At 43.4% G+C, this 24,400-nt stretch overlaps 1 protein-coding gene across 7 annotated transcripts in view; it reads left to right on the forward strand.

The window, feature by feature from the left end:
- PNPLA8 (patatin like phospholipase domain containing 8) overlaps positions 1 to 24,400 on the forward strand; it is a 273,297-nt gene that overhangs the window by 65,866 nt on the left and 183,031 nt on the right. For 6 of the 7 annotated variants that reach the window (XR_003858530.1, XM_029615017.1, XM_029615020.1 and 3 more), the window contains exons 3-4: positions 13,580 to 14,787; positions 15,222 to 15,371. Coding sequence is in view for 6 of the 7 variants with exons in the window: in XM_029615017.1 (XP_029470877.1) it covers positions 13,669 to 14,787; positions 15,222 to 15,371 (1,269 nt within the window). In the remaining variant the exon portion in view is untranslated. Of the gene's footprint in view, positions 1 to 1,946; positions 2,045 to 13,579; positions 14,788 to 15,221; positions 15,372 to 24,400 lie in introns of all 7 variants that reach the window. The other variant, XM_029615019.1, reaches the window with a different exon arrangement.

The following is a 24,400-nucleotide window of genomic DNA, read 5'->3' on the forward strand; positions in this document are numbered from 1 at the left end:
CTGAGAAAAAATTGTCCTTACCGTGTTTGCGGGTTAAATAGCATGCCTCATTCAAAAAGGAAAGGCAGGATAAGGGAGGTTACCTCGGGCACCACCACTCCTGCCTTGATGCAGATGATAGCGGGGTTCTATCCGCCGGCAGGAAGAAATCCAGAGAGTCCCGTGCCTGCGACGACCGTTGAGCAGACGGCGTCACTAATGGGCGAAACAACTTTAAGCCCTGGAGTGCCGTTGACACCCTCCCTCCCCCCCCCCCCCCCCAGCAAAGGCAGCAGAAGCAGCAAGCCCAGAATTCACCCTACAACAGATACCGCTGCTTGGTGTGAGTACGCCAGAGGTGAGCATTGCTGGGGACAATGCAGGCCTTGTGATAGAAGGGGAATCGAGAATATCTATCCCAGTGGGGGGGAGGGGTACCCCTCGTAGGCATCCGAACCGAAGGAGGGGAAGGAATTGACCTTGGGAAGTTGTCAGAGATGTCCAGAACCCCTGCAGAGCTAAATATTGTGGTTAACCTGATATCCTATCCAGTAATGAAGCCTTTGGAAAAACCTAATAACATTACACTAGAATCTTTATGGTTTGCTATTTGAACATTACAAAATTCATTAATGTCTATAACAGATGTTTTGAAAGGTACGCAAAATTCCTTTGAAAATTTAAAAACAGGAGTGAATGGTCAGAAAGAAAAATAGTGCAAATAGAAGGAAAAATGGAAAATTTAATTTCTGTTCAGAATGAAATAATAAAAGGTGAAACGGTATTAAACAGAAGAATTGAAATTCTAGAAAACAAATTTAGAAGTAACAATATTAGGGTACTGAACTTTCCAAAATGCAGATTAATTTCTGCAAAAGAACAGTTTAAATGTTACCTAAAGGAAGTCTTATTGATACCAGCTGAAGAACAACCAAAGATAAGTAAAGCCTATTTTGTATCAGGACTGAGAGAGGAAAATGAAATACAGAAGGGAACCATTGAAAACATCTTGAATATTACAGAATTTCTAGAAACTCCGCAAGAAGAACAAGTTGAGGGGAGAGGTACACTATTGGTTAAACTTTTGTTACCTATGGACAGAGATGTTATTACAAAAAAAATTTCTCCAAAAGCGTTCTACCCCCTATCTAAATCAGAAAATTTGGATGAATCCGGATGTTTCAAAAGAAACCCAAAGAAAAAGGAAGAGATTTATTATTGTGATACCTCAAGCCAGACCACATGGAGCATTGGTAACCTTGAGTTTCCCGTGTAAATATGTGTTGAGAACTGGAGGAAATAGATATATATTCTATGTTCCTGAAGAATTGGAAAATTTTGTTCTATCACATCAATGGACCTTAGATACAGGACAAGGTCAAACAAAGCCTGGTTAGTTTAGAAACGGCTAAAATAATTAAACTGCCTTACTTTCTTGTTTTTCTTGGTAACTAAGTGTAATTGATATTGCTCTATGTTAACCTTGGATCTCCACAACTAGTATAAAAGTAATACTATAGGCAGTATGTTTTAATTTTTTCTGTAGTCTGACAGTAAAGAAAATAGTATTGATTTATATTCAAAAAAAGTTTATATGCGTTTAAGCGTGTATATTGTTTGTTATAACTCATATTTTGCTGCCTATATTGTCAGGCATTTAATTGGATGTTTGTGAAGTTTAAAAAATTTGCAAAATAAAAAATTATTAAAAAAAAAGTGCTTCTGTGGTGAACTGTAGGATTTTGTCTGCTCCTTTAAATGGCATCCTAAACAGAGAGGTTGGGCCTGCCTGCTGTGGCAGTTAAAAGCAGAGGTTAGGGTACAGCAGACAAAGCCATGGAGAGACCATGATTAAACCCCATACATTAATAAGCATGGGGAGACCAGATGTTTTTGGACATCCTCACTATTTTTGGTAGCTGTATGGATATTACAGAACTTGATGGTAAGAAATGTTTTATTTATAGGACTCTAAGAATAAAAGAGGAAGATGACAAAGCTTGGAAGAGCCTTCCAGTGGAGATGAGGGAGGCCAGCACTTATAGTGGAATCAGGGCATGCATGGGTAGATATTTGAGAGATGGAGGTTTTGTATGTGTGGTTTTATGTATTTTATGCTTGTATTGGTGTCTTCATGATTGTCCTGTGAGTTATTTTTTATGTCAATTTTATTGGGTTGTGTAATGTTGTGTAATGTTGAGATCATTTTATGTTTCTAAAATGGAAATTGTTTTGAGCACATGTGGAAAAATGGTCAAGAAACCAAAATAAATAAATATGAAAGATAGTGTTAGGAACAGAATTGAGAGAATGAGTAAACCTGGTGATGTAGCTTTGTATATTTTACTGGGATTCTGTCTTGATGTTCTTTGATAGATGGTGGGTATTCATATTAGAAGAAATAAGATACACAGTCATTCTGTCTGTATTGTAATTCATCATTTCTGATTAGCTGATAATCACACATCAAAAAGTCCAAACCTAATTCATTATCTTCAGTGCCAACAGCATTCTTTCACAATTTTTTCAGATTTAATACCATGTTTACATATACTGCAGCAGCACCTTCATATAACCAGAAAGGTATTGCTCGTTTTCAACTTTATTGTGCTCTTATCAATATATAATCATCGGTCCCATATTATTTTTTATATTTTTAATACTGCATATACAATTCAATTTTGCATTTAATACTTAAAAGGCAACACTTCCCTTATCTTTCAATACTCCATCCAACATGGTATCATATCATATGTTTCGAGATGTTAAATCTCTGCATCAGGGACTCTTACTTCACCGCTCAAATCAACATGATACTGATGGTTTCTCTCAAATGGCAATCTAAAGAACACAAGTGGCGCAGTTTAAAAACAATCTTCAATCAATCCCAATTGTGAAATGTATGTTCCTACTGGGAAATGCAGATGTCAATTACATTAATATAACCCACTCTGTTTCAGCATTTAAACCTTGTGGATATATGGACTGCACACAAAAGATCCATTGTTTTCGCTGGCTTAATTTCTGCATCCTATCCCTTCCTTCTGTCCAGTTCAGTTTGATCTAGAATTGTCCATTTGATATCAAGGAATGAGGGTTCATACTGAATAAAATGCAATATCAGTGGTGGTGCTTGTTTCTTCATATTTATGCAACTTTTGTGTTCTATCTCAAAATGTGATATCTTGTTGGGCGGCATACTGAAGATAAGGGAAGTATTGCTTTTTAAGTATTATATGCAGAATTGAATTTTATATGCATAATTAAAAATATAAAAAGTAATATGGGACTGATGATTATATATTGATACTAGCACAATAAGGCTGAGAATGAGTGATACCTTTGCTAGTCATATGAAGATCCTGCCATACATGTAAATGTGGTGTTAAATGAAAAAGCTGTGAATGAAGTCTGATTGGCTGAACTATTCTTCTTGTCTTTATAATATGAACAGACCTAACACGATGGTTCCCAACCTGGTGTCCGTGAGACCATCCCAGGGGGGGGGGGTCCTTCAGAAGGGATGCAAGAGAGTTTTTAGCAAGGGAGAAAATGAGCAGACTGCTGCTACCTCTGATTTGTTGAGCTGTTGCCACAGGCCAAGATAAGGAAAATGAGAGTGGGTCCTATTATGGCCCTGAAAACCTCATCCCACATTGCTGCAGACCAGGAGGAAGAGAGACAGAGAGGGGCCATTAGCACCCATTAGAAGCCTTAAATTGCACTGCTGCGTGTTTAGTGGAGGTCAGAAAGAGAGAGCTTGACTGCAGCACTCAAGAATCGTAACCCCCCCCCACTGCTGCATTTTGTGAGGGTGTGGGGAAAGAGAGGGGCCAATTGTGGCTATCAGAATCTTTTGCAGCCTTTGCTGCACACTGAGGAAACCAGAGGAAGGCTGAGTTATCACAGTGGTGAGAAACCTTTCCCATTACTGCCACGTGCCTGCCACTGGTCTGACAGAGAGAGGAGAGCTGCACCTGAAAAGTGAGTAGAATGTCTCAAAGGAAGAAAGAAGGAAATAGGACTGGGGTTGACATTATGAGAGGAAAGACAGAGAGGAGAAGGAATGAGACAAGAATGAAGGAAGAAATAAAGGATAAAGAGGAAGACAGGAATCCATAATTGACCTGGTTAAGTGGAGTGAGATTGGGTGGATGAGGAGGGAAGGTGATGACCCCCCCCCCCCCCCCCTGGATTCATGTTGGACAGAGGTAGAGAGAGAGCGATAGAAGACCACCATAGTACAGGAGGGAAGAAGGAAAAGATGACTACCAGGAGTGAAGGAGGAGAGAGGACAAGACATCCAGGTGTGGATATGACATTAAACACACAAGTTATTTAGGGGGATACACAAACAGTCAGACATAACTATATCATTAGCCTTCTTCCTGTTGAAAAGCAGGCTGTTTTGCTTTTTCTAAAATCTAAATTATTTAGTGACTATCATTTTCTATATGTGTTTGTAAGAATCATAAAAGACAATAATAAAGAAGAAAAGAAAAGCAGGCTGAAAGGGGGCCAATTTTCAGGGAGGGTAAGTTTAAGAATTTTTTATGTGGGTAAACACCTGTTTATAAATGTAAAAAGACCCTTTTGAAAATTACTATTCCTCTCCACTAAAGGTAAAAGTACCTACTTTGTAAACAGCGCACACATTTTTACCTGAGGGGGAAAAAAAGAACAAGGCTAGAATGGTGGAGGGAAAGTACATGCAGAAGTTTAATTTTGAAACCCTCATGCATACTTTCATTCATGTACTTTGCACCTGTTTCAAAAGCAGATGAAAAGTACACAGGAACAAAAGTATTGACTTCCCCCGCTGGCAGTTTCCCTTTGAAAATTAGATTTCAGATTTGCAGGTACCAGTGCTGATTTTCTGCCAGGTCATGCCAAGTTGCCAACCTGAAACTTTTTTGAACTTGTTCGTAAGATGGAATGGCCTCAACTTTAAATTATGAAGGCAGTTTTAAAATAGATTTGGAAATTGCCCTCTCTACATATCCAGTTTAAATCCAAGTTTTATACAAATGATTTTGAAGTGCATCTCATTCTTTCTTTTGGTATGGCATACAAAAGTTAAAGAGAAGCATGTAGGAGTACGTGAAACCATTTTAAACTGAAAAGGGGTCCATGTTCCCTGAAAGGTTGGGAACCCCTGACTTAAAACATGATAAAGAATATTTTCACGTAGATAAGCATCTGAATTAGCCATGCTGTCTGGGTACGTCTTCTGTGCCACTAGGTGGCGGAGCTCTCTCTAAGTCTAGTAAAATCTTTCAGCCAGGGGCTACCTCCTGCCTGTTGCTAGGATTGCCTCAGGTTCCTCAGTCAGTTTTTTTCTTCGTGACCGTTAGCCTCGTGGAGCTCATCTCTCCTGAGAGAAACTGAATTTCCTGTACGTACCCGGATCAGTCCAGACAGTGGGTTGAGCCTCCTTTCCAGCAGGTGGAGACAGACTAAAACTTGCAGGATGCCCTATATCAGGACAGAGCCTATCCTCTTCCCCTTCAGTATTCGTCTGTGTCCCAGCAGGTGCAGCATCTCCCCTTCGGTTCTCTGCTGTAGGCTAGTCAGCTTCTTTATTCTCTTTAGGTTCAAGCAAGTACTTCTTTTGGTTCTTGTTCTTAAAAATTATAGAAAGTGAATCTCTGAAGGAATTTTTACCTTCTTTAGTGCCTTTTTGTGTGGGAGACGTCCGTCTCCCAGCTCTTGCCCGGCTCAGGGGGGCTTGTCCCCTTTTGCAGGAGGGGGTTCCCATCTTAGTCCTGAGTCCATGTACGCTTCCAGGTGTGGGGACCGACACTCTCTGGGCCTCGTTCCCCCTCTGGCTGCCGAGAGGGTTTTGAACCCGCTGCTGCGCTCAGTAAAAAAAAAAAAGGAGTTTCAAAGTTTTAACTTTCAATAAGTTGCAGGTACTCACCTACCTCTAACTTATTTGCAGCAGTTGACCAGCTTTTTTAACTTTTTCTGGTCAGTATAGGATTAGAACCGGCAGTCAGAGAAGCAGAAGGCAGCAGGTTCCCGCCTGCTCTCTCCTGCTGTGCAGGCTGTCAGTCAAGCTTTGTTTTTTCAGCTTTTTTTTTCTTCAGCCAAGGTTGCTATGTCCCGGCTGACAGCTTGTGTTTCTTGTGGGCTGTCCTCCTCGCGTTTTTCGCGGCAGGGCCTCTGCACTGCTTGTCTGCGGGTGGGGAAGGTCCCTCCTCGGCAGGACAAGCAAATTTAGCCTGGGGCTCCACTCCTCCCGGCATGGCTAGGCCTTTCCCGGGTCGGCAGAGCCCGGGAACGGCCGCCATCTTGGATTTTTCGTCTGGGCCGATTTCAGTGCTCCCTGGGGCTGGGGGGCCAGATTTTTTCGATTTGGCCACCGCGGGTTCCCAGGAGGGGGGTCCTGACCTTCCCTCGCCCCCCCCCCCCCCCCCCGGTAAATCCAGGGTCCCTTTTTCCGCGGATTTCGTCCTCCTCATGCACAAATCTTATTTAGCTAGCCTGCATGAGATGGATGAACCCCCCTCCCCCATCTAAAATCCCTCGCTCAGCGCCGTTGACCTCTGGACCGGCTGTGGAGCCTCAGGGACCAGTTCGGGTGCGGGTGGTCCCGGGGGTGCCCCCCTCCTCCCCTCCCCCGGTGTCTCCTGGGTCCTCAGACCCCGCTGCTTCCTCGGATTCGGCAGATGCCCCTCCCCTAGAGGGGGATGACCCCAGAGCCCTTCGTCTTTTTCGTAAGGAGGAGCTAGAGCCCCTCCTCCCTTGGAGGAGCTGGGTCTGGAAAGTCCCTCCATGGATAATCTCATGGCCTCACTTCCTAAGGATATGAACCCGGTTTTGGGAGGGCTCCGGGCTCTGGCCTCGGCCTTTCCCTTCCACCCCATGCTTAAGCTCCTTATCCTACGGGAATGGGAGGCTCCTGAGGGTTCGCTCCGGGTGGGGCGTGCGATGGATAAGCTCTATCCCCTCCCGGAAGATGGCTTGGAGCTGTTGCGATATCCATCAGTGGATTCTTATGTTTCTGCAGTGGCCAAGCACACCTCAATCCCGGTGGAAGGTTCCACGACCCTAAAGGATTTGCAAGATCGTAAGCTGGAGGCTCACCTGAAGCGCATCTTCGACGTCCTGGCCCTCGGGGTTCGGGCGTCTTGCTATAGCAGCCTCATGATGCGGGCAGGCCTCCAGTGGGTCCAACAGTTACTCTGCGCCCGGGAGCTTCCGCCAGGTGGAGGCGGTAATCGCTTATGTGTCGGACGCCCTCTACGATTTGGTCCGTGTCCAGGCGAAGGCGATGGTTTCAGCAGTGGCTGCCCGGAGGCTCCTTTGGCTTCGCCACTGGTCGGCTGATCAGTCCTCGAAGACCCGGCTGGGCACCCTTCCCTTCAAAGGTAAGATGCTCTTTGGCGAGGACCTCGACAAGCTTATGGACTCCTTGGCTGACAACAAGGTCCATAAACTTCCATAGGACCGTCCTAAGGCTTCTCGGTCCTTCGCGGCCTCTTGCTTTCGCTTCAGGGGTCAGCGTTGCTTTGCTTCTCGAGGGCGGGGTGGTACTCCTAGGGGGTCTTCTCGTGCGCAGTCCTGTTCGCAGTCCTTTCGTGGCAGTCGGCCCTTTCGCGAGGGCCAGTACCACCACTAAACCTGCCACACAATGAAGTTCAGCCGGCCCATCCCTCGGTCCCTTACTCTGTGGTAGTACAGTACCGTGTACTACCATTCGGCCTAGTGTCCGCTCCACGAATCTTTACCAAGTGCCTTGTGGTGGTCGCAGCCTTCCTCAGGAATCAGGGTGTCCATGTCTACCCTTATCTCGACAATTGGTTGATAAGGGCTCCAACTCAACAAGACGCATTGGCGTCCTTGCGTCTCAATCTCCATACCCTGATTTCCCTAGGGTTTCTAATCAACTATCCCAAATCCAAGATAGTTCCATCCCAAACCCTTTCCTTTATAGGGGCTGACCTAAACACTATACAGGTGAAAGCCTTTCACCCTGGCCTCTCTGGCGCATCATCTACACACTTGAGTATCCTCAACTGCTTGTCACTTCCTCATACTGCTGGGTCACATGGCGTCCGCGGTGCATGTCACTCCGATGGCCTGCCTAGCCATGAGAGTAATGCAGTGGACCCTAAAATCCCAGTGGGTTCAAGCTTGTCAACCAGTGTCGGGCATTGTTCACGTTACCACATAGCTCCGCCTTTCGCTCACCTGATGGATACAAAACTCCAGTCTATTTCAAGGCCTTCCATTTCAGGCTCTAGAACCTCAAATTACCTTGACAACAGTTGCCTTCAACCTAGGGTGGGGTGCTCATGTCAGTGACCTACAGACTCAGGGAACCTGGTCTCCAGAGGAAGCCAAACATCAGATAAATTTCCTGGAGCTTCAGGCGATCAGATATGCCCTCAAGGTTTTTCAGGACTGCCTTTCAAACAAGGCCATCCTGATTCAAACCGACAATCAGGTGGTGATGTGGTACATCAACAAGCAAGGGGGAATGGGCTCTTACCTCCTGTGTCAGGAAGCTGCACAGATATGGGTGTGGGCCTTTTCCCACTCGATGTGCCTCACAGCCACCTACTTGCTGGGCGTGGACAATGCGTTGGTGGACAAGTTGAGTCGCATGTTTCATCCGCACGAGTAGTCTCTCAACCCCATGGTAGCAGACACAATATTCCAGCGTTGGGGTTACCCTCACATATACCTCTTTGCGTCAGTCCACAACCGCAAAGTAGAAAACTTCTGCTCTCTAGCTCGCGGCCACCACTCGCAACCGAGGGACGCTTTCGCCCTCTCGTGGGCCAGTGGTCTCCTCTATGCGTACCCTCCACTTCCACTCATATCGAAGACTCTTGTAAAGTTACGGAGGGACAAGGGCGTAATGATTCTGATAGCCCCTCACTGGCCATGCCAAATATGGTTCCTAATCCTCCAGGACCTATCAGTACGCCTTTGGGGAAGGATCCACTTCTGATAACTCAGAACGATGGATACCTGCGCCACCCCAACCTCCAGGCCTGGATGTTGAAAGGTTAATACTCCAACCTCTTAACCTTTCAGAGTCGGTGTCCCGAGTCCTGGTAGCTTCAGAAAGCCTCCACGAGAAGGTCTTATCTTTCTAAATGGAAGAGGTTTACGGTCTGGTGCACTTCCATGTCCATGGACCCCTTCACTTGTTCCATGGCAAAGTTTCTGGACTTTCTTTGGTACCTGTCATAGTCAGGCCTGAAAACGTCCTCCATCAGGGTGCAGGTCATCACGGTAGCTGTGTTTCATAAGGGCATGGGGTATACCGCTATTTCAACACAATCCTTAGTAACACGCTTCATGAGAGGCTTGTTCCACTTAAAACCTCCACTGCGCCCTCCGGCCCCTGCTTGGGACCTTAACATGGTTTTGGGGCGGCTCATGAAACCTCCGTTTGAGCCTCTCCACTCTTGTGATCTCCGATATCTCACCTGGAAAGTAGTTTTTCTTCTCGCTATCACCTCTGCTCGCAGAGTTAGTGAGTTGCAGGCTTTAGTTACCTAGCCGCCTTACACTAAAATTCTGCATGACAGGGTAGTGCTCCGCACTCATCCTAAATTTTTACCAAAGGTAGTATCGGAATTTCATATTAATCAATCCATCATCCTACCTACCTTTTTTCCCAGGCCCCATTCAAACCCAAGAGAACAGGCTCTGCATTGCTTGGACTGCAAACGTGGCCTAACCTATCTAGACCGCACGTCGGCCCACAGGAAATCCACTCAATTGTTTGTTTCTTTCGACACCATCAAATTGGGAAATCCTGTGAGAAAGCAGACCCTCTCCTCCTGGTTAGCAGACTGTATTTCTTTTTGCTACCAGCAAGCAGGCATTCCGCTGCAAGACCATGTGAAAGCACACTCCATCAGGGCCATGGCGACATCGGTAGCGCACCTCTGTCCGGTGCCGCTTGCTGATATTTGTAAGGCTGCTACCTGGAGTTCTCTCCATACCTTTGCAGCCCATTATTGCTTAGATAAGGCTGGCAGACAAGTTTTCATCTTTGGCCAATCTGTTCTATGCAACTTGTTTTCAGTTTAACTACCCAACATCCTTCCTCCAACCCGTTCAGGGTTTCAGGATGCCCTCCTTACCAAATTCCACCCCTGTTGTGCCTGTTGCACATCTTTTGGGTGCATTTGGTGCATTGCTCGGACATCCTCAGCTCGGTACTCACCCTGTGAGAAAGCAGAGTTGCTTACCTGTAACAGGTGTTCTCACAGGACAGCAGGATGGTAGTCCTCACGAAACCCGCCTGCCACCCCACGGAGTTGGGTTCGCTTATGTTTTCTTATTTTATTTTTCGCACGTACTTTTTACTATAAGACGAGACTGAAGGGGGACCCCTGCTGGATGCAGAGTTAGTGCCATGCTGGGCATGCCCAGTAGGGGCCAGCCAAAGTTCTAGAAACTTTGACAAAAGTGTTCCGTGATTGGGCGCCATCCTGTGATGTCACCCATATGTGAGGACTAACATCTGCTGTCCTGTGAGAACACCTGTTACAGGTAAGCAACTCTGCTTTGCTACTAGTATTGTTTATACTCTGTTCTTTGAATGTCCTTGTTTAAAGATAAGCAGCAAGCTGTGAATGTATGCTGAATTCCAGTTACATTTGTTTTTCTAAGCAGAGAACAGAGTCTTTCTTTAAAGTAGCTTTAATTTAATATCATAAGAGAAAACTTTTCAAATTTCTTTCAAGTATAAACATCAAAGATTATAATATAAATTTGCTTATTGATCTATGTTGATAAATATACATTTTTTGCAGATATGCTATTATGTAGAATAATTAAAATCTTGTTACCAAATAACACATTTAATCTTTTAAAACCCTTTTTCCATATCTGCAAAAGATTTATAAATATTTATCAACATTGATCAATAAGCAAATGTATATTATACTATATGATGTTTATACCTGAAAGCAATTTGAAAATTTTTCTCTTATGATATTAAATTAAAGCTACTTTAATGAAAGACTTTTCGAAGACTGAAAATAAATTTGAAATTGCTAATCTGTTAAAAATGATTATTGATATGTGCTTCCCCCTAAAAGTGATACAAATTCAGATTGACTTAAATATTTTTCATATGGCATGGAATCTTGGAAACTGACCAAAGATCTGCACAAGGACACCGGTTACATTGACTACACAATATCAAAAACAGGAGCTGAACATCTAGACTGACTCGCCAGTTCATTGTGAATAGGAGCAAAGTGGCCACACTTTGATCAGAGAGGGGTAATTTTCATAGGGAAACAACCCATGAACATAAATTTTCAAAGGAAATAGTAAGAGTAATTTTATTTGAATATTGCCTGTAAGGTATATGGCACAAAAGTGCACATGCTTTATAATCTTTATAATTCCTGTTTCTGTGCATGGCGGAATGGGGGAAAAATATGGTCCATGCTTTTGAAAACCACCTCGGAAGCATTGCTTTTTAAACTGGCTAAAAGTCCGCATATTGTGTGAACCTCCTGAAAGGCAGAATATATACCAAATACATTTTAGCTGGTCCAAAGGGATTTATTTTCAGCCAGAGCAATCTAACCAGGTAACAACTTAGTTACCCAGTTAAATCCTTTTGAAAAATTTCTCTTGCAACATATGGATTGAAATATTTGCAGAGCATTTGCAATAATCCACACCACAACTTTCCAATTTTCTCTTTGATAGTAAGTTGTGATATTGGGTGGAAGGGGGAAGGTATTTGTGGTGATAGCCCTATTGTGCTTTTCACACTTTTTTCAGCACTTCAAAGTGAATTACATTCAGGTACTCAAGGTATTTCCCTATCCCCAGAGGGCTTACAATCTAACAGGCCAATACAGTAAAGTGCGGCCGCGGTTACCCTGCTTCTAACCCGCTTTCTACTCACAATTTGGCTGCGTTAGTCCAACCTGCGATTCACTGTCCCTTTTAACCCATCCTTACTGTTTCTTTAAATCAACGGGTAACCCTTTCCGCCCGCGGCATGTATATGAGATGTAAATGATCGGATTAGCTATTCCCTCCCATTCAGTAACGTGCGCCCCGACTTTCGCCTTTTTAACCTGCAGTTTAGCCGCGTCTTTAACCTGCTAAATTACCGCCTACCCTTACCCCTGCGTTAGAGGCAGGGGTAAGGGTAGATGGCAAACTTTCCCCCAGCCCCCTCTCACCTGCTCTGGCGGCTTGAACGGGCGTGCGTGACATCACGGCGTACGTTCATACGCTTCGCTGGCTTGAGCGCCGAAATTGACGGGCCCCCAAGTCAGCAAAAGCGTATGAACGTACGCCGTGACGTCATGCGCTTCGCTGGCTTGAGCGCCCAAATTGACGGGCCCCCAAGTCAGCGAAAGCATATGAACGGGCACGTTCATACACTTTCACTGACTTGGGGGCCCGTCAATTTCGGCGCTCAAGCCAGCGAAGCGTATGAACGTACGCCGTGATGTCACGCACGCCTGTTCAAGTGCTTTCGCTGGCTTGAGCGCCCGTGCACTACAGGCGTGCGTTCATCCGTCTTCTCCGGCGGGGCCGCTGGAAGCCACTTTCGCCGCCGGCTGCCCCCGGGAGGCAGGGGAGCGGCGGTGCGCGCCTCCGGAGGAGGGCAGAGAGGGCTGAAAGAAAGAAAAAGTAAGTTAACTTTGGATACACTTATTCACAATACTTTACATGTCGAGTCGCTTTTCGCCTGCCTTGCTTTGGGAGGAGGGGATTTTAGGTTTTTAGTTTTTCTTTTGGTTAAAGTTGGGATCCACTTCCTGGTACCTGTCATTTCAAATGTCATTTGAAATGACATTTGAAATGACAGGTATCAGCGCACCCAGGATAATAGGCGCTGTATAGCGCCTACTAAGTAAAATGGATTGCGGTTCATGGACGCGCGTTGGACGCGGCTTGCATTTGCATGCCATTTAAATAGAGTATCGAGCGGTATGTGATCCGAACTGTGCGTGCGGCAAACGCGGGTGCGCCCGGCCCTAACGCACCTCTTTCTACTGCACCTTACTGTATCGGCCCGTAAGTTTGTACCTGAGGCAATGGAGGGTAAAGTGACTTGCCCAAGGTCACAAGGAGCGTCAGCAGGACTCAAACCCTGGTCTCCCACTGCTTTAACCACTAGGCTGCTCCTCCACTCCTTTTGTATGACTTGAAGGAAAATGTAGAATTTCATTGAGAAACCTATATTCATAAGTAAAAGTTGAGAAAAATTAATTGAACAGGTCAAAGGTGAGATTGTTTCCTATTTTACAAGAAGTTTTAGAAAGGCTTTTATTACAACATCAGTTTGGGAGTTAGGTATGCCATTCAGTTTTAGCTGCAAAGATATTGAAAAGATTTACTCAAATTGCATCCACAACTTAAGCTTCCTAGTCATCTTTTTATAGAATGACTCACTTCCGTGGGGGTGTTTAGCTTTGCAAAAGAGTTGAACGTAATTCTTTTTCCATATATACATTTATAATTTAACAAACTGCTTTGTTTGAACTTGTCTGTCTCCTTTTTTAAATAATAAAAATGCTTTGGTTGTGTATTTTGCACTGTACATTAGAATTTTTAAAAATCTTACATTAGCATTTATTTTTCATTTCAGCTAGGACACACAATGTTGAAGCTTTCCATCTGAGGATTTCTCTGGAACAGTAAAGAAGCAATATGTGAAAGCTTACACATCTCCAAGGGATGTCCATTCATTTGATTTTAAATGCATATTTGTATATTTGTCACAAGGCAAGAAATCTGTGGCAGAAACAAGGAACCAGGCAGCTGTGCTTTTTAAATAGTCCTGTTCATATTTACTCAAAGTTGAGCTATGTTAATCCTCTCAGAGGTGTACATACTGATACATTTCAGTGTAAATGGTTCAGAAGTAAGAGACTGTATGTTATTAAACAGAATTATGTCCAGGGCAAGTTAGATTTGTACTGGAACATTTCAAACCTCAGCACTTCTTCAAGAGAAAAAATAAAACTGCTCAAGCATATGTCACGAATTAAGAACACTTTAGACTCTGTTTCAAAGGCTGTTGTTAGCACCCATAATGAACTGATTGCACGCATTTTTCGATTCAAGCCAACCTCAGACATAGCAAGAAAAGTGCCTGAAAATAATGAAAAGGTAAAGCAGGAAAGTGCAACAGATTCATTAGTCCCAGACACAACAAGTCAAGAAGTTCCTCAAACAGTAGATGTGAAGAAATCTGTTGAAGCAAATGGAAAACTGGAACTTAGCTTGAATAATTTAAATGATACTTCCCAGAAAGCAACAAAAGATAGTTCAGATGTGAAACCCGTCCTTTTTCATGAGAGCTACTTTACTACAAATTTTGGAGAGACCTATAACTGCTTAGCAGATCATATCAACTTATATTTTGGGGATTACCTGACTATGGCAGAGGGGAAAAAAGAAGACAATTCTGTGAAGAATGGAAAGAATAACGTAAAACCACCTGATTCACCAGACTCTGAATTTGCTAATGAAAGTGGAAAGGCTTCCACATCTGCTTTGTCTACTGCAGCAGACTTTGCAGGTGCTGAGAAACTAAACAATGCTGGTCCAGTGCCCACTAAAAGGAGTATTTCCCATTTCCTTTCTTACCCTTCCAATAGCATGCAAACTTTTATGGACAGCTACTTTGGTGGTCTGGTTCCCAGGTTGCGTTCTGATGCAAAAGATCCCTCAGAAGAGAAAAGTAAAGAACTAGTGAATGAAGAGTCTGGGAAGAAAGGTGAACAGGATAACGACAAAGATAGTAGGACAGCAGAGGATAAAGCGAAACGTCTGTTTCTCCAAAGAAAAAAGGCAAGTCTGCTAAGATATTGAATACAGTTCTAGTTTTGTTCTCTTGGTTTGCCAAATGTTTGAGGTTGTAATTCACTTTAACGTCGTGGCAATTAAGGGGAGTTTCCTCCCCCCCCCCCCTTTTTTTATTTCCAGATAACTTAGTGTGCTTCCATTGTGGGCACTTTCTTTAGCAGGCAGATCTCCCAATTCGCTTAGATGAACAGCTAGGGCTTAGTGCCACAGCTGAAGAATTTGAAATGACTGTACTCATTAAGAATTTGAATTAGTTCTTTGTGGGAGACTATAGATTAACCTTTTGTCTGTAGTATTAAAAAAAATAATAATAACAAAAAAGCTTTAGTAAATTAGATTGATAATTATACTGTAATTTTGTGTTTTTACTATATTTATGTATTTATTTGTTTTTATATACTATATGTTATTTTTTGTAGATAATTGTAAGAGTGAGTGTGGATAACAGAACCAGAGCTTTAGTTCAAGCACTGCGCAGATCCTCTGACCAAAGGCTGTCTATCAACAGGATTGAAGAACTAAGCTGTCATATCTTAGAATTTCCAGAGACAAGAATGGCAGCTGTTAAGGTGAGAAAATCACATTAATCTTTATCCTAAAGGTTAAATGCTAAGAACATTAGTTGCTTTACTGGGTTAGATCTAGCATCGATCATGCTCAGCATCCTATTTCCATGAGTGGCAAATCCAGGTTACAAGTACCTGGCAATTACCCAAACATTGCCTAGATCCCATGCTAATGATGCTGGTAATAACCAGTGGCTATTCCCTAAGTCTTCATGATTAATAGCAGTTTATGGACTTCTCCCCCAGGAACTTATCCAGACCTTTTTTGAACCCAGCTATACATACTGCCTTAACCACATCCTCTGGCAATGAATTCCAGATCTTAATTGTGCATTAAGTGAAAAAGAATTTTCTCTGATTTGTTTTAAATGGGCTACTGGCTAACTTCACGGAATTCCCCCCTAGTCCTTGTAATATCTGAAACAGTAAATAACCGATTCACATTTACCTTTTCAAGTCCTTTTCATGATTTTATAGACCTCTGTCATATCTCCCCCAGCTCTTTTCTCTCCATGCTGAAAAGCCCTAGCCTCTTTAGCCTTTCCCCACAGGGAAGTTGTTTCATGTTTTTTATCATTTTGGTTGTCTTCTCTGTACCTTCTCCAGGACAACTATATCATTTTTGAGATGCGGCGACCAGAAATGCACACAGTATTCAAGGTGTGGTCTCACCGCAGTACAGAAGCAGTATGATAATCTCCATTTTATTCACCTTCCCTTCCTAATAATTCCTAACATGTATTTAATTTTGACTGCTGGAGCACACTGAGCTGACAGTATCAATGGGTGGTAACTCCTAATATGGAAGCTAACATCATGTAACTACAGTATGGGTTAGTTTTCCCTATATGCATCACCTTACACTTGTACACATTAAATTTCATCTTCCATTTGGATGCCCAATCTTCCAATTTTGCAAGGTCCTCCTAAAATTTATATAATTAAAACGCACAAAGGTTATTAGAATCGGAGGAAAAACATCTGACATTTTTCCTCTGATTCTAATAACTTTTGTGTGTTTTAATTGTATCTTAGCTGTTTTGTGTTTTGACTAATGTGTGCGCCTAGGGGGTCTCTTATTCTCTTGCAGTTTATCATAATCCGCTTGGGATTTAACTGCTGTAAATAATTTTGTGTTATCTACAAATCTGATCAACTCACTCATCATACCCCTTTCCAGATCATTTATAAATATCTTAAAAAGCACCGGTCCAAGTACAGCTCCCTAAGGCACTCCACTGTTTACCTTTCTCCACAGAGTAAACTGACCATTTAATCCTACTCTGTTTCCTGCTTTTTAATCAGTTTTCAATCCACAGAAAGACATCTCATATCCCTTGACTTTTAGTTTTCTTAGAAGTCTCTCATGAGGGACGTTGTCAATGCCTTCTTAAAATCCAGATACACTACATCTACCAGTTCATTTTTATCCACATGTTTATTAATCCCTTCAAAAAGCTGTAGCAGATATGTGAGGAAAGAGATCCCTTGGGTAAATCCATGCTTGCTGTGTCCCATTAAGCCATATCTATCTATCTGTTCTGTGATTTAGATCTTTAGAATAATTTCCATGATTTTTCCTGGTACTGAAATCAGGCTCACCAATCTTTAGTTTCCCGGATCACCCCTGGAGCTCTTTTTAAATATAGAGTTAGGTATAATGGATGATTTCAATGACAGGTTACAAATTACTTGTAAAAGGTCTGAAATTTCAATATTTCAGAAACCAGGGATGTATATCATCCAGTCCAGATGATTTGCTTCTCTTCAGTTTGTCAATCTGGCCTACTACTATTTCCAGGTTGACTGTAATTTGGTACAGTTCATCCGGATCATCACAGAAGAAAACTGTCTCCGTAATGGGTATCTCCCCAACACCCTCATTAGTAAACACCAAAGCAAAGAATTCATTTAGTCTTTCCTCAACAGCCTTATCTTCCTAAGTACCCCTTTTAACACCTCGATCTTCTAACAATCCAGCTGACTCCTTTGCAGGCTTCCTGCTTTGGATATATTTATAAAAGTTATTATGTGTTTTTCTTCTTGGACAATCAGGATGATAGTCCTCACACATGGGTGACATCATCAGATGGAGCCTGGCACAGAAAACTTATGTGAAAGTTTCTAGAACTTTTACTGGCACACTGAGCATGCCACGATCCACGTGTCCACGTGGGGTTCCTCTCCAGTCTTTTCTTTTCCACGGAGTTATCATCTCATGGTTGTGGAGCTCATGCTCTGTTTCAGTTTTGGAAAGTTTTTCTTGGTCAATTCATCGACTGTTTTGTGTCGGGTCCCTCTCCATTCCACCAGCTTAGCTAGCTGGGCGGCGCGGTAAGGTTTTTCCCTTCTGTGTGGTCAATTCCCGACAGTGTTCCCTTGGTATCCATTGGTCATGACCCACTTGCCAGTTTTTTTCCATATGATGTCATCGGGTTTTCATCTGTGCCCTTGGACTGTGTCCCTCATGATGTGTGTATCCCCTACCTGGAGGCATTGCATAACGTTCGGTGGTTTTGGTTCTGCGGCCAGATGACCCCAAAGAGCCGGCGGTCCCGCCTGGACAAGATGGAGAAGCTCTTTGGATCGAAGAAGTCATAACCCTTGACATCAGCATCGGGGGCATCGATGCCAAGAGGCTGGGGGGAACCGATGGACACTGAGCCTTCGCTGTCCACCCCTCCACCGGGACCCTCAATGGAAAGGGGAGCTGGAGATTGGCCATCATTGCTGTCTTTCCATTTCAGGATGTCTGAGTTGTCTCCTTCCTTCAAGAGGAGTTGGAACGCAGGGTGCAACTGGTGGTTGTTTGAGCCCTGCAGGGCATCAAGCCGCTGACCCGCTGGTGCTTCCTCCGGTGCCAGAGCCTGCACCCTTGATGTTAGCACCTCTGCTGGAGCGCCTTGATGTTCTTCTTGGCGTCCTCCCTATGCAGCTGCTGCTGGTGCCCAGGGGTCCATCAGTGCCCCAGTGGCTACTGTTGCCTCCATCTGGTGCGAGTCCCATTGTGGGTTCTGAGGAGGAGGAAGGCCCATCATAGCCCACACCACTGTTGAGGTCTTTGGTGCCAAGGCCAGCATTACCTGGTCCAATTCCTGGTCCTTCAGGGGCCTTGGTGCCCTCTGTGCCCAAGCTGAGGGACCTGGGCAGGGGTCCTCCACCAGTGTCTCAGTTAGGAGGATTCCCTGTATGACCCGTGGGGTGATACCTCTGAGTTATCTGATGAATCGAGGGATCTCCCTCTGACCCATCCTCTCCGTTAGAAGTGGCGCTGATCTCTCCCCGAGGACCTGACCTTTGTGGGGTTTGTCCGGGCCAGGCCGAAACCATTCCGTTTCAGCTTCTGATGGAAGAGGATGCCAGACACAAGATGCTGAAAGTTTCCAGTTTGTTAAAGTCCCGAAGGAGGTGGTGGCTATTCCTGTCCATGATATCTTCAATGAGTTAATCCTTATGATTTGGGAGCACCCCATCTTTGTGCCTCCAGTGAATTGGAAGGTGAATGCTGTCTACCTAGTCCAACAGGCCTTGGGGTTTGAGAGGCGCCAACTCCCCTGTCGGTTGGTTGTCGTAGAGTCTGCCCTCAAAAAGGCCAAGCATTTTCGCACCCTTGCCTCCATCCCTCCAGGTCAGGAGCACATGGCGCTTTATGCACTGGGTAGAAAGGTGTATCAGGGCACTAAGTTGATCGCCCATATTGCCTCCTAATAGCTGTACATGACACAATACTCCAGGAACCTCTGGAAGCAGGTCCAGGAAATTTCTGAGCGTCTGTCCCAACAGCAGCAGGACGCCTTGTCAACAGTTGTCCAACAAGGCCTAGAATGTGGCAAACACGAGGTGCAATCCACTTGAGATGTGTTTGAAAATGGCGGCTAGGCTGGCAACAAGCAGCCATTGGGACCCGCAGGATGACTTGGATCCAAGCCTCTGATCTCTGGCCGAGGTCCAGGAGAAGCTAGCTGACCTGCCATGTACTGGCGAGAACCTCTTGGAGACAAAGTGAGGGATGCTGTGACTCAATTGAAGAATCACCACGAGACCTTTCAGCATCTCTCTGCCAGTACATTGGACCTGCCATTCTCTGCCAGAAAATCTTTGCGGCAGGGCCAGAGGAGGTCATTTTTTCACCAAAGGAAGTGTTATCCTCTTGTCTCTCATCCCCATTCTCTGGGCGTGGGCTCTAGGGAATGCTCCAGACAGTAGCGGACCCCCAGACCCCAGCCAAGCCCTGCTACGGGTTTAGACTGGCTGCAAGGGAGCGAAAGTCAGTCCAGAGTCCGGTGAATGATGACGTAGACTTAATTGGCATCTCAGAGACATGGTGGAAAGAGGATAACCAATGGGACAGTGCTATACTGGGGTACAAATTATATCGCAATGACAGAGAGGAGCACCCGGGAGGAGGTGTGGTGCTTTATGTCCGAGATGGCATAGAGTCCAACAGGATAAACATCCTGCATGAGACTAAATACAAAATTGAATCTTTATGGGTAGAAATCCCTTGTGTGTCGGGGAAGACTATAGTGTTAGGGGTATACTACCGTCCACCTGGTCAAGATGGTGAGACGGACAGTGAAATGGTAAGAGAAATTAGGGAAGCTAACCAAATTGGTAGTGCAGTAATAATGGGAGACTTCAATTACCCCAATATTGACTGGGTAAATGTATCATCGGGACACGCTAGAGAAATAACGTTTCTGGATGGAATAAATGATAGCTTTATGGAGCAATTGGTTCAGGAACCGACGAGAGAGGGGAGCAATTTTAGATATAATTCTCAGTGGAGCGCAGGACTTGGTGAGAGAGGTAACGGTGGTGGGGCCGCTTGGCAATAGTGATCATAATATGATCAAATTTGATTTAATGACTGGAAGAGGAACAGTGTGCAAATCCAAGGCTCTTGTGCTAAACTTTCAAAAGGGAAAATTTGATAAAATGAGAAAAATTGTTAGAAAAAAACTGAAAGGAGCAGCTACAAAAGTAAAAAATGTCCAAGAGGCGTGGTCATTGTTAAAAAATACCATTCTAGAAGCACAGTCTAGATGTATTCCACACATTAAGAAAGGTGGAAAGAAGGCAAAACGATTAAACGGCATGGTAAAAAAGGGAGGGTGAAAGAAGCTATTTTAGCCAAAAGATCTTCATTCAAAAATTGGAAGAAGGAACCAACAGAAGAAAATAGGATAAAGCAAAAACGTTGGCAAGTTAAATGTAAGACATTGATAAGACAGGCTAAGAGAGAATTTGAAAAGAAGTTGGCTGTAGAGGCAAAAACTCACAGTAAAAACTTTTTAAAATATATCCGAAGCAGAAAGCCTGTGAGGGAGTCAGTTGGACCGTTAGATGATCGAGGGGTTTAAAGGGGCACTTAGAGAAGATAAGGCCATCGCGGAAAGATTAAATGATTTCTTTGCTTCGGTGTTTTACTGAAGAGGATGTTGGGGATGGTACCCGTAATGGAGAAGGTTTTCATGGGTAATGATTCAGATGGACTGAATCAAATCACGGTGAATCTAGAAGATGTGGTAGGCCTGATTGACAAACTTAAGAGTAGTAAATCACCTGGACCGGATGGTATACACCCCAGAGTTCTGAAGGAACTAAAACATGAAATTTCAGACCTATTAGTAAAAACTTGAAACCTATCATTAAAATCATCCATTGTACCTGAAGACTGGAGGATAGCAAATGTAACCCCAATATTTAAAAAGGGATCCAGGGGCGATCCGGGAAACTACAGACCGGTTAGCCTGACTTCAGTGCCAGGGAAAATAGTGGTAAGTGTTCTAAACATCAAAATCACAGAAGACATAGAAAGACATGGTTTAATGGAACAAAGTCAGCATGGCTTTACCCAAGGCAAGTCTTGCCTCACAAATCTGCTTCACTTTTTTGAAGGAGTTAATAAACATGTAGATAAAGGTGAACCGGTAGATGTAGTATACTTGGATTTTCAGAAGGCATTTGACAAAGTTCCTCATGAGAGGCTTCTAGGAAAAGTAAAAAGTCATGGGATAGGTGGCGATGTCCTTTCGTGGATTGCAAACTGGCTAAAAGACAGGAAACAGAGAGTAGGATTAAATGGACAATTTTCTCAGTGGAAGGGAGTGGGACAATGGAGTGCCTCAGGGATCTGTATTGGGACCCTTACTTTTCAATATATTTATAAATGATCTGGAAAGAAATATGACGAGTGAGATAATCAAATTTGCAGATGACACAAAATTGTTCAGAGTAGTTAAATCACAAGGCAGATTGTGATAAATTGCAGGAAGACCTTGTGAGACTGGAAAATTGGGCATCCAAATGGCAGATGAAATTTAATGTGGATAAGTGCAAGGTGATGCATATAGGGAAAAATAACCCATGCTATAATTACACAATGTTGGGTTCCATATTATGTGCTACAACCCAAGAAAGAGATCTTGGCGTCATAGTCGATAACACATTGAAATTGTCGGATCAGATATAATTGCGATGGAGAAGGTACAGAGAAGGGCTACCAAAATGATAAGGGGAATGGAACATATTCCCTACGAGGAAAGACTAAAGAGGTTAGGACTTTTCAGCTTGGAGAAGAGACGACTGAGGGGGGATATGATAGAGGTGTTTAAAATCATGAGAGGTCTAGAACGGGTAGATGTGAATCGGTTATTTATTCTTTCGGATAGTAGAAAGACTAGGGGGGCACTCCATGAAGTTAGCATGGGGCACATTTAAAACTAATCGGAGAAAGTTATTTTTTACTCAACGCACAATAAAACTCTGGAATTTGTTGCCAGAGGATGTGGTTAGTGCAGTTAGTATAGCTGTGTTTAAAAAAGGATTGGATAAGTTCTTGGAGGAGAAGTCCATTACCTGCTATTAAGTTCACTTAGAGAATAGCCACTGCCATTAGCAATGGTAACATGGAATAGACTTAGCTTTGGGTACTTGCCAGGTTCTTATGGCCTGGATTGGCCACTGCTGGAAACAGGATGCTGGGCTTGATAAGGGGAGAGGGATTGTCATTTTAACACCAGTGACTATGAGAATGAAGTGGTACGCCAACTCAGCGATGAAACTTTTATGTAAAATTGTTATGTAACCCGACAAGCAAGAATTGCAAGATATGATAAAACACATAGTTCAGCAGGCAGAAGATGCAAAAATTATAACTTCTAAAGAGTCTGCTTTTTCTCATAGTGGAATATCCTGTAACACCAGTATTTTATATAGTCCCTAAGATACATAAAACACTGGTTAACCCTCCGGGACGCCCTATAGTATCCGGGATTGGTTCAGTATTGGAACCTCTATCCAAATTTGTGGATACATTTCTGAAACCGTTCGTGCCACACATTAAATCATTTGTTAGAGATTCAGCTCACTTAATTTTCTTTGTTGGCTGAAATATCTCCCACACTTGATTCATGTTTATTATTAACAATGGATATTATCTCTCTATACACCAATATCCCAGCATGACGAAGCTTTAATAGTCATAGAGAAGGTTTTTGAAACACTAGGGTCACGCAGCTACGGCCACCAACTCAATTCTTGGTAGAATTGGCCAAGATAGCATTGACACGCAATTTCTTTTCATTTAAAACCCAATACTATCAGCAAATTAAAGGCACAGCTATGGGGGCCACCATGGCCCCCAGTTTAGCTTGTTATTTGTGGCTGATTTGAGGAACGTTTTGTTTACATGTCTGAGTGGCAACCTCTGATAGCCCATTGGTTTAGATATATAGATGATATATTGTTGATTTGGCGTGGTACAGAGATTCAATTTTTCTTATTTATTGATTGGTTAAACAATTTGAGTCCCCACTTACAGTTTAACTTTGTCATAGATCGTCATAAAATATCGTTTTTAGATGTTATGGTGATCTATCAAGATGCTCAATTCTACACAACAATTTACCGTAAAGAGATGGACAGAAACACTCTCTTAGCATATGATAGTTTTCACCCTTACCATTTGAAGAATAACATTCCCACAGGTCAGTTTTTGAGGCTGAGACGGCTTTGTTCAACTAGAACAGATTATGTGTGTCAAGCTCAGCAGATGTCAGCACGGTTTAAGCAGAGGGGATACCCCAGTAAAGTTTTGAAACGGGCATTTAAAAGAGCGTATAACGTGAATAGGGACCTATTATTCTTACCTCATACGCAAGATGATACTCCAACAATAAACTGTATTCTGCCTTTTTCAACAATCAGTAATGATATATCTAGAATTATCCGAAAGCATTGGAAATGAATTGAAGTTGGATGCATTTTTGAGAAGTACAATACGGTTTACATATCGGAGGGGCCGCAATATCAAAGACAGGTTGGTTCACTCTGTATTTACACAGCAAATCAGTACACGAGAGAGGAGGTTACACAAACCATGTGACCATTGCTCGGTGTGTAAACACACAGCAACCTTGTCAGAATTTACACATCCAACCACAGGCAAAATATTTGGATTATTTGCTAATTCAGACTGTAATACACAAGGAGTGGTCTACGTCATTAAATGTCCATGTAACAAGCTATATGTAGGCAAAACCACGAGAAAAGTTAAGACAAGGATAATCGAACATAAGTCTAATATAAACACAGGGAGAGACATGGCACCTTTGGTAGCTCACTGGGCTCAGGCGCCACACTCAGTAGAAGAACTGCATTTTTTTGTGATTGACGTGGTATCGAACCCGAGTAGAGGAGGTGATTTTTCCTCGATTCTAATTAAAAGGGAACAGAAGTGGATTTTTAGTTTAAACACCTTAGCTCCTAATGGACTTAATGCTGAATTGGAGTGGCATCATTTTTTGTGAGTTCTGGAGCTATATACACAATGACTTTTTGGGACTTTGATCTGACATCTGTGGAATGTTGGGTAATTGGGTAATCACGGGTGTATCTGTGCTGAATGCCGTTTTGCGCGCCAAACAGTCAGAGTGAAGGTCTATATTGAGCTAGTGCTGCAGAGTCATTGTGCTCCTGCAGACCTGTAAGATTGTAACCACTAAGGTATGTAACATCAGAATTTCGTC

This window comes from Rhinatrema bivittatum, chromosome 9 (genome assembly GCF_901001135.1).
Source record: "Rhinatrema bivittatum chromosome 9, aRhiBiv1.1, whole genome shotgun sequence".
NCBI classification, from domain to species: Eukaryota; Metazoa; Chordata; class Amphibia; order Gymnophiona; family Rhinatrematidae; genus Rhinatrema; species Rhinatrema bivittatum.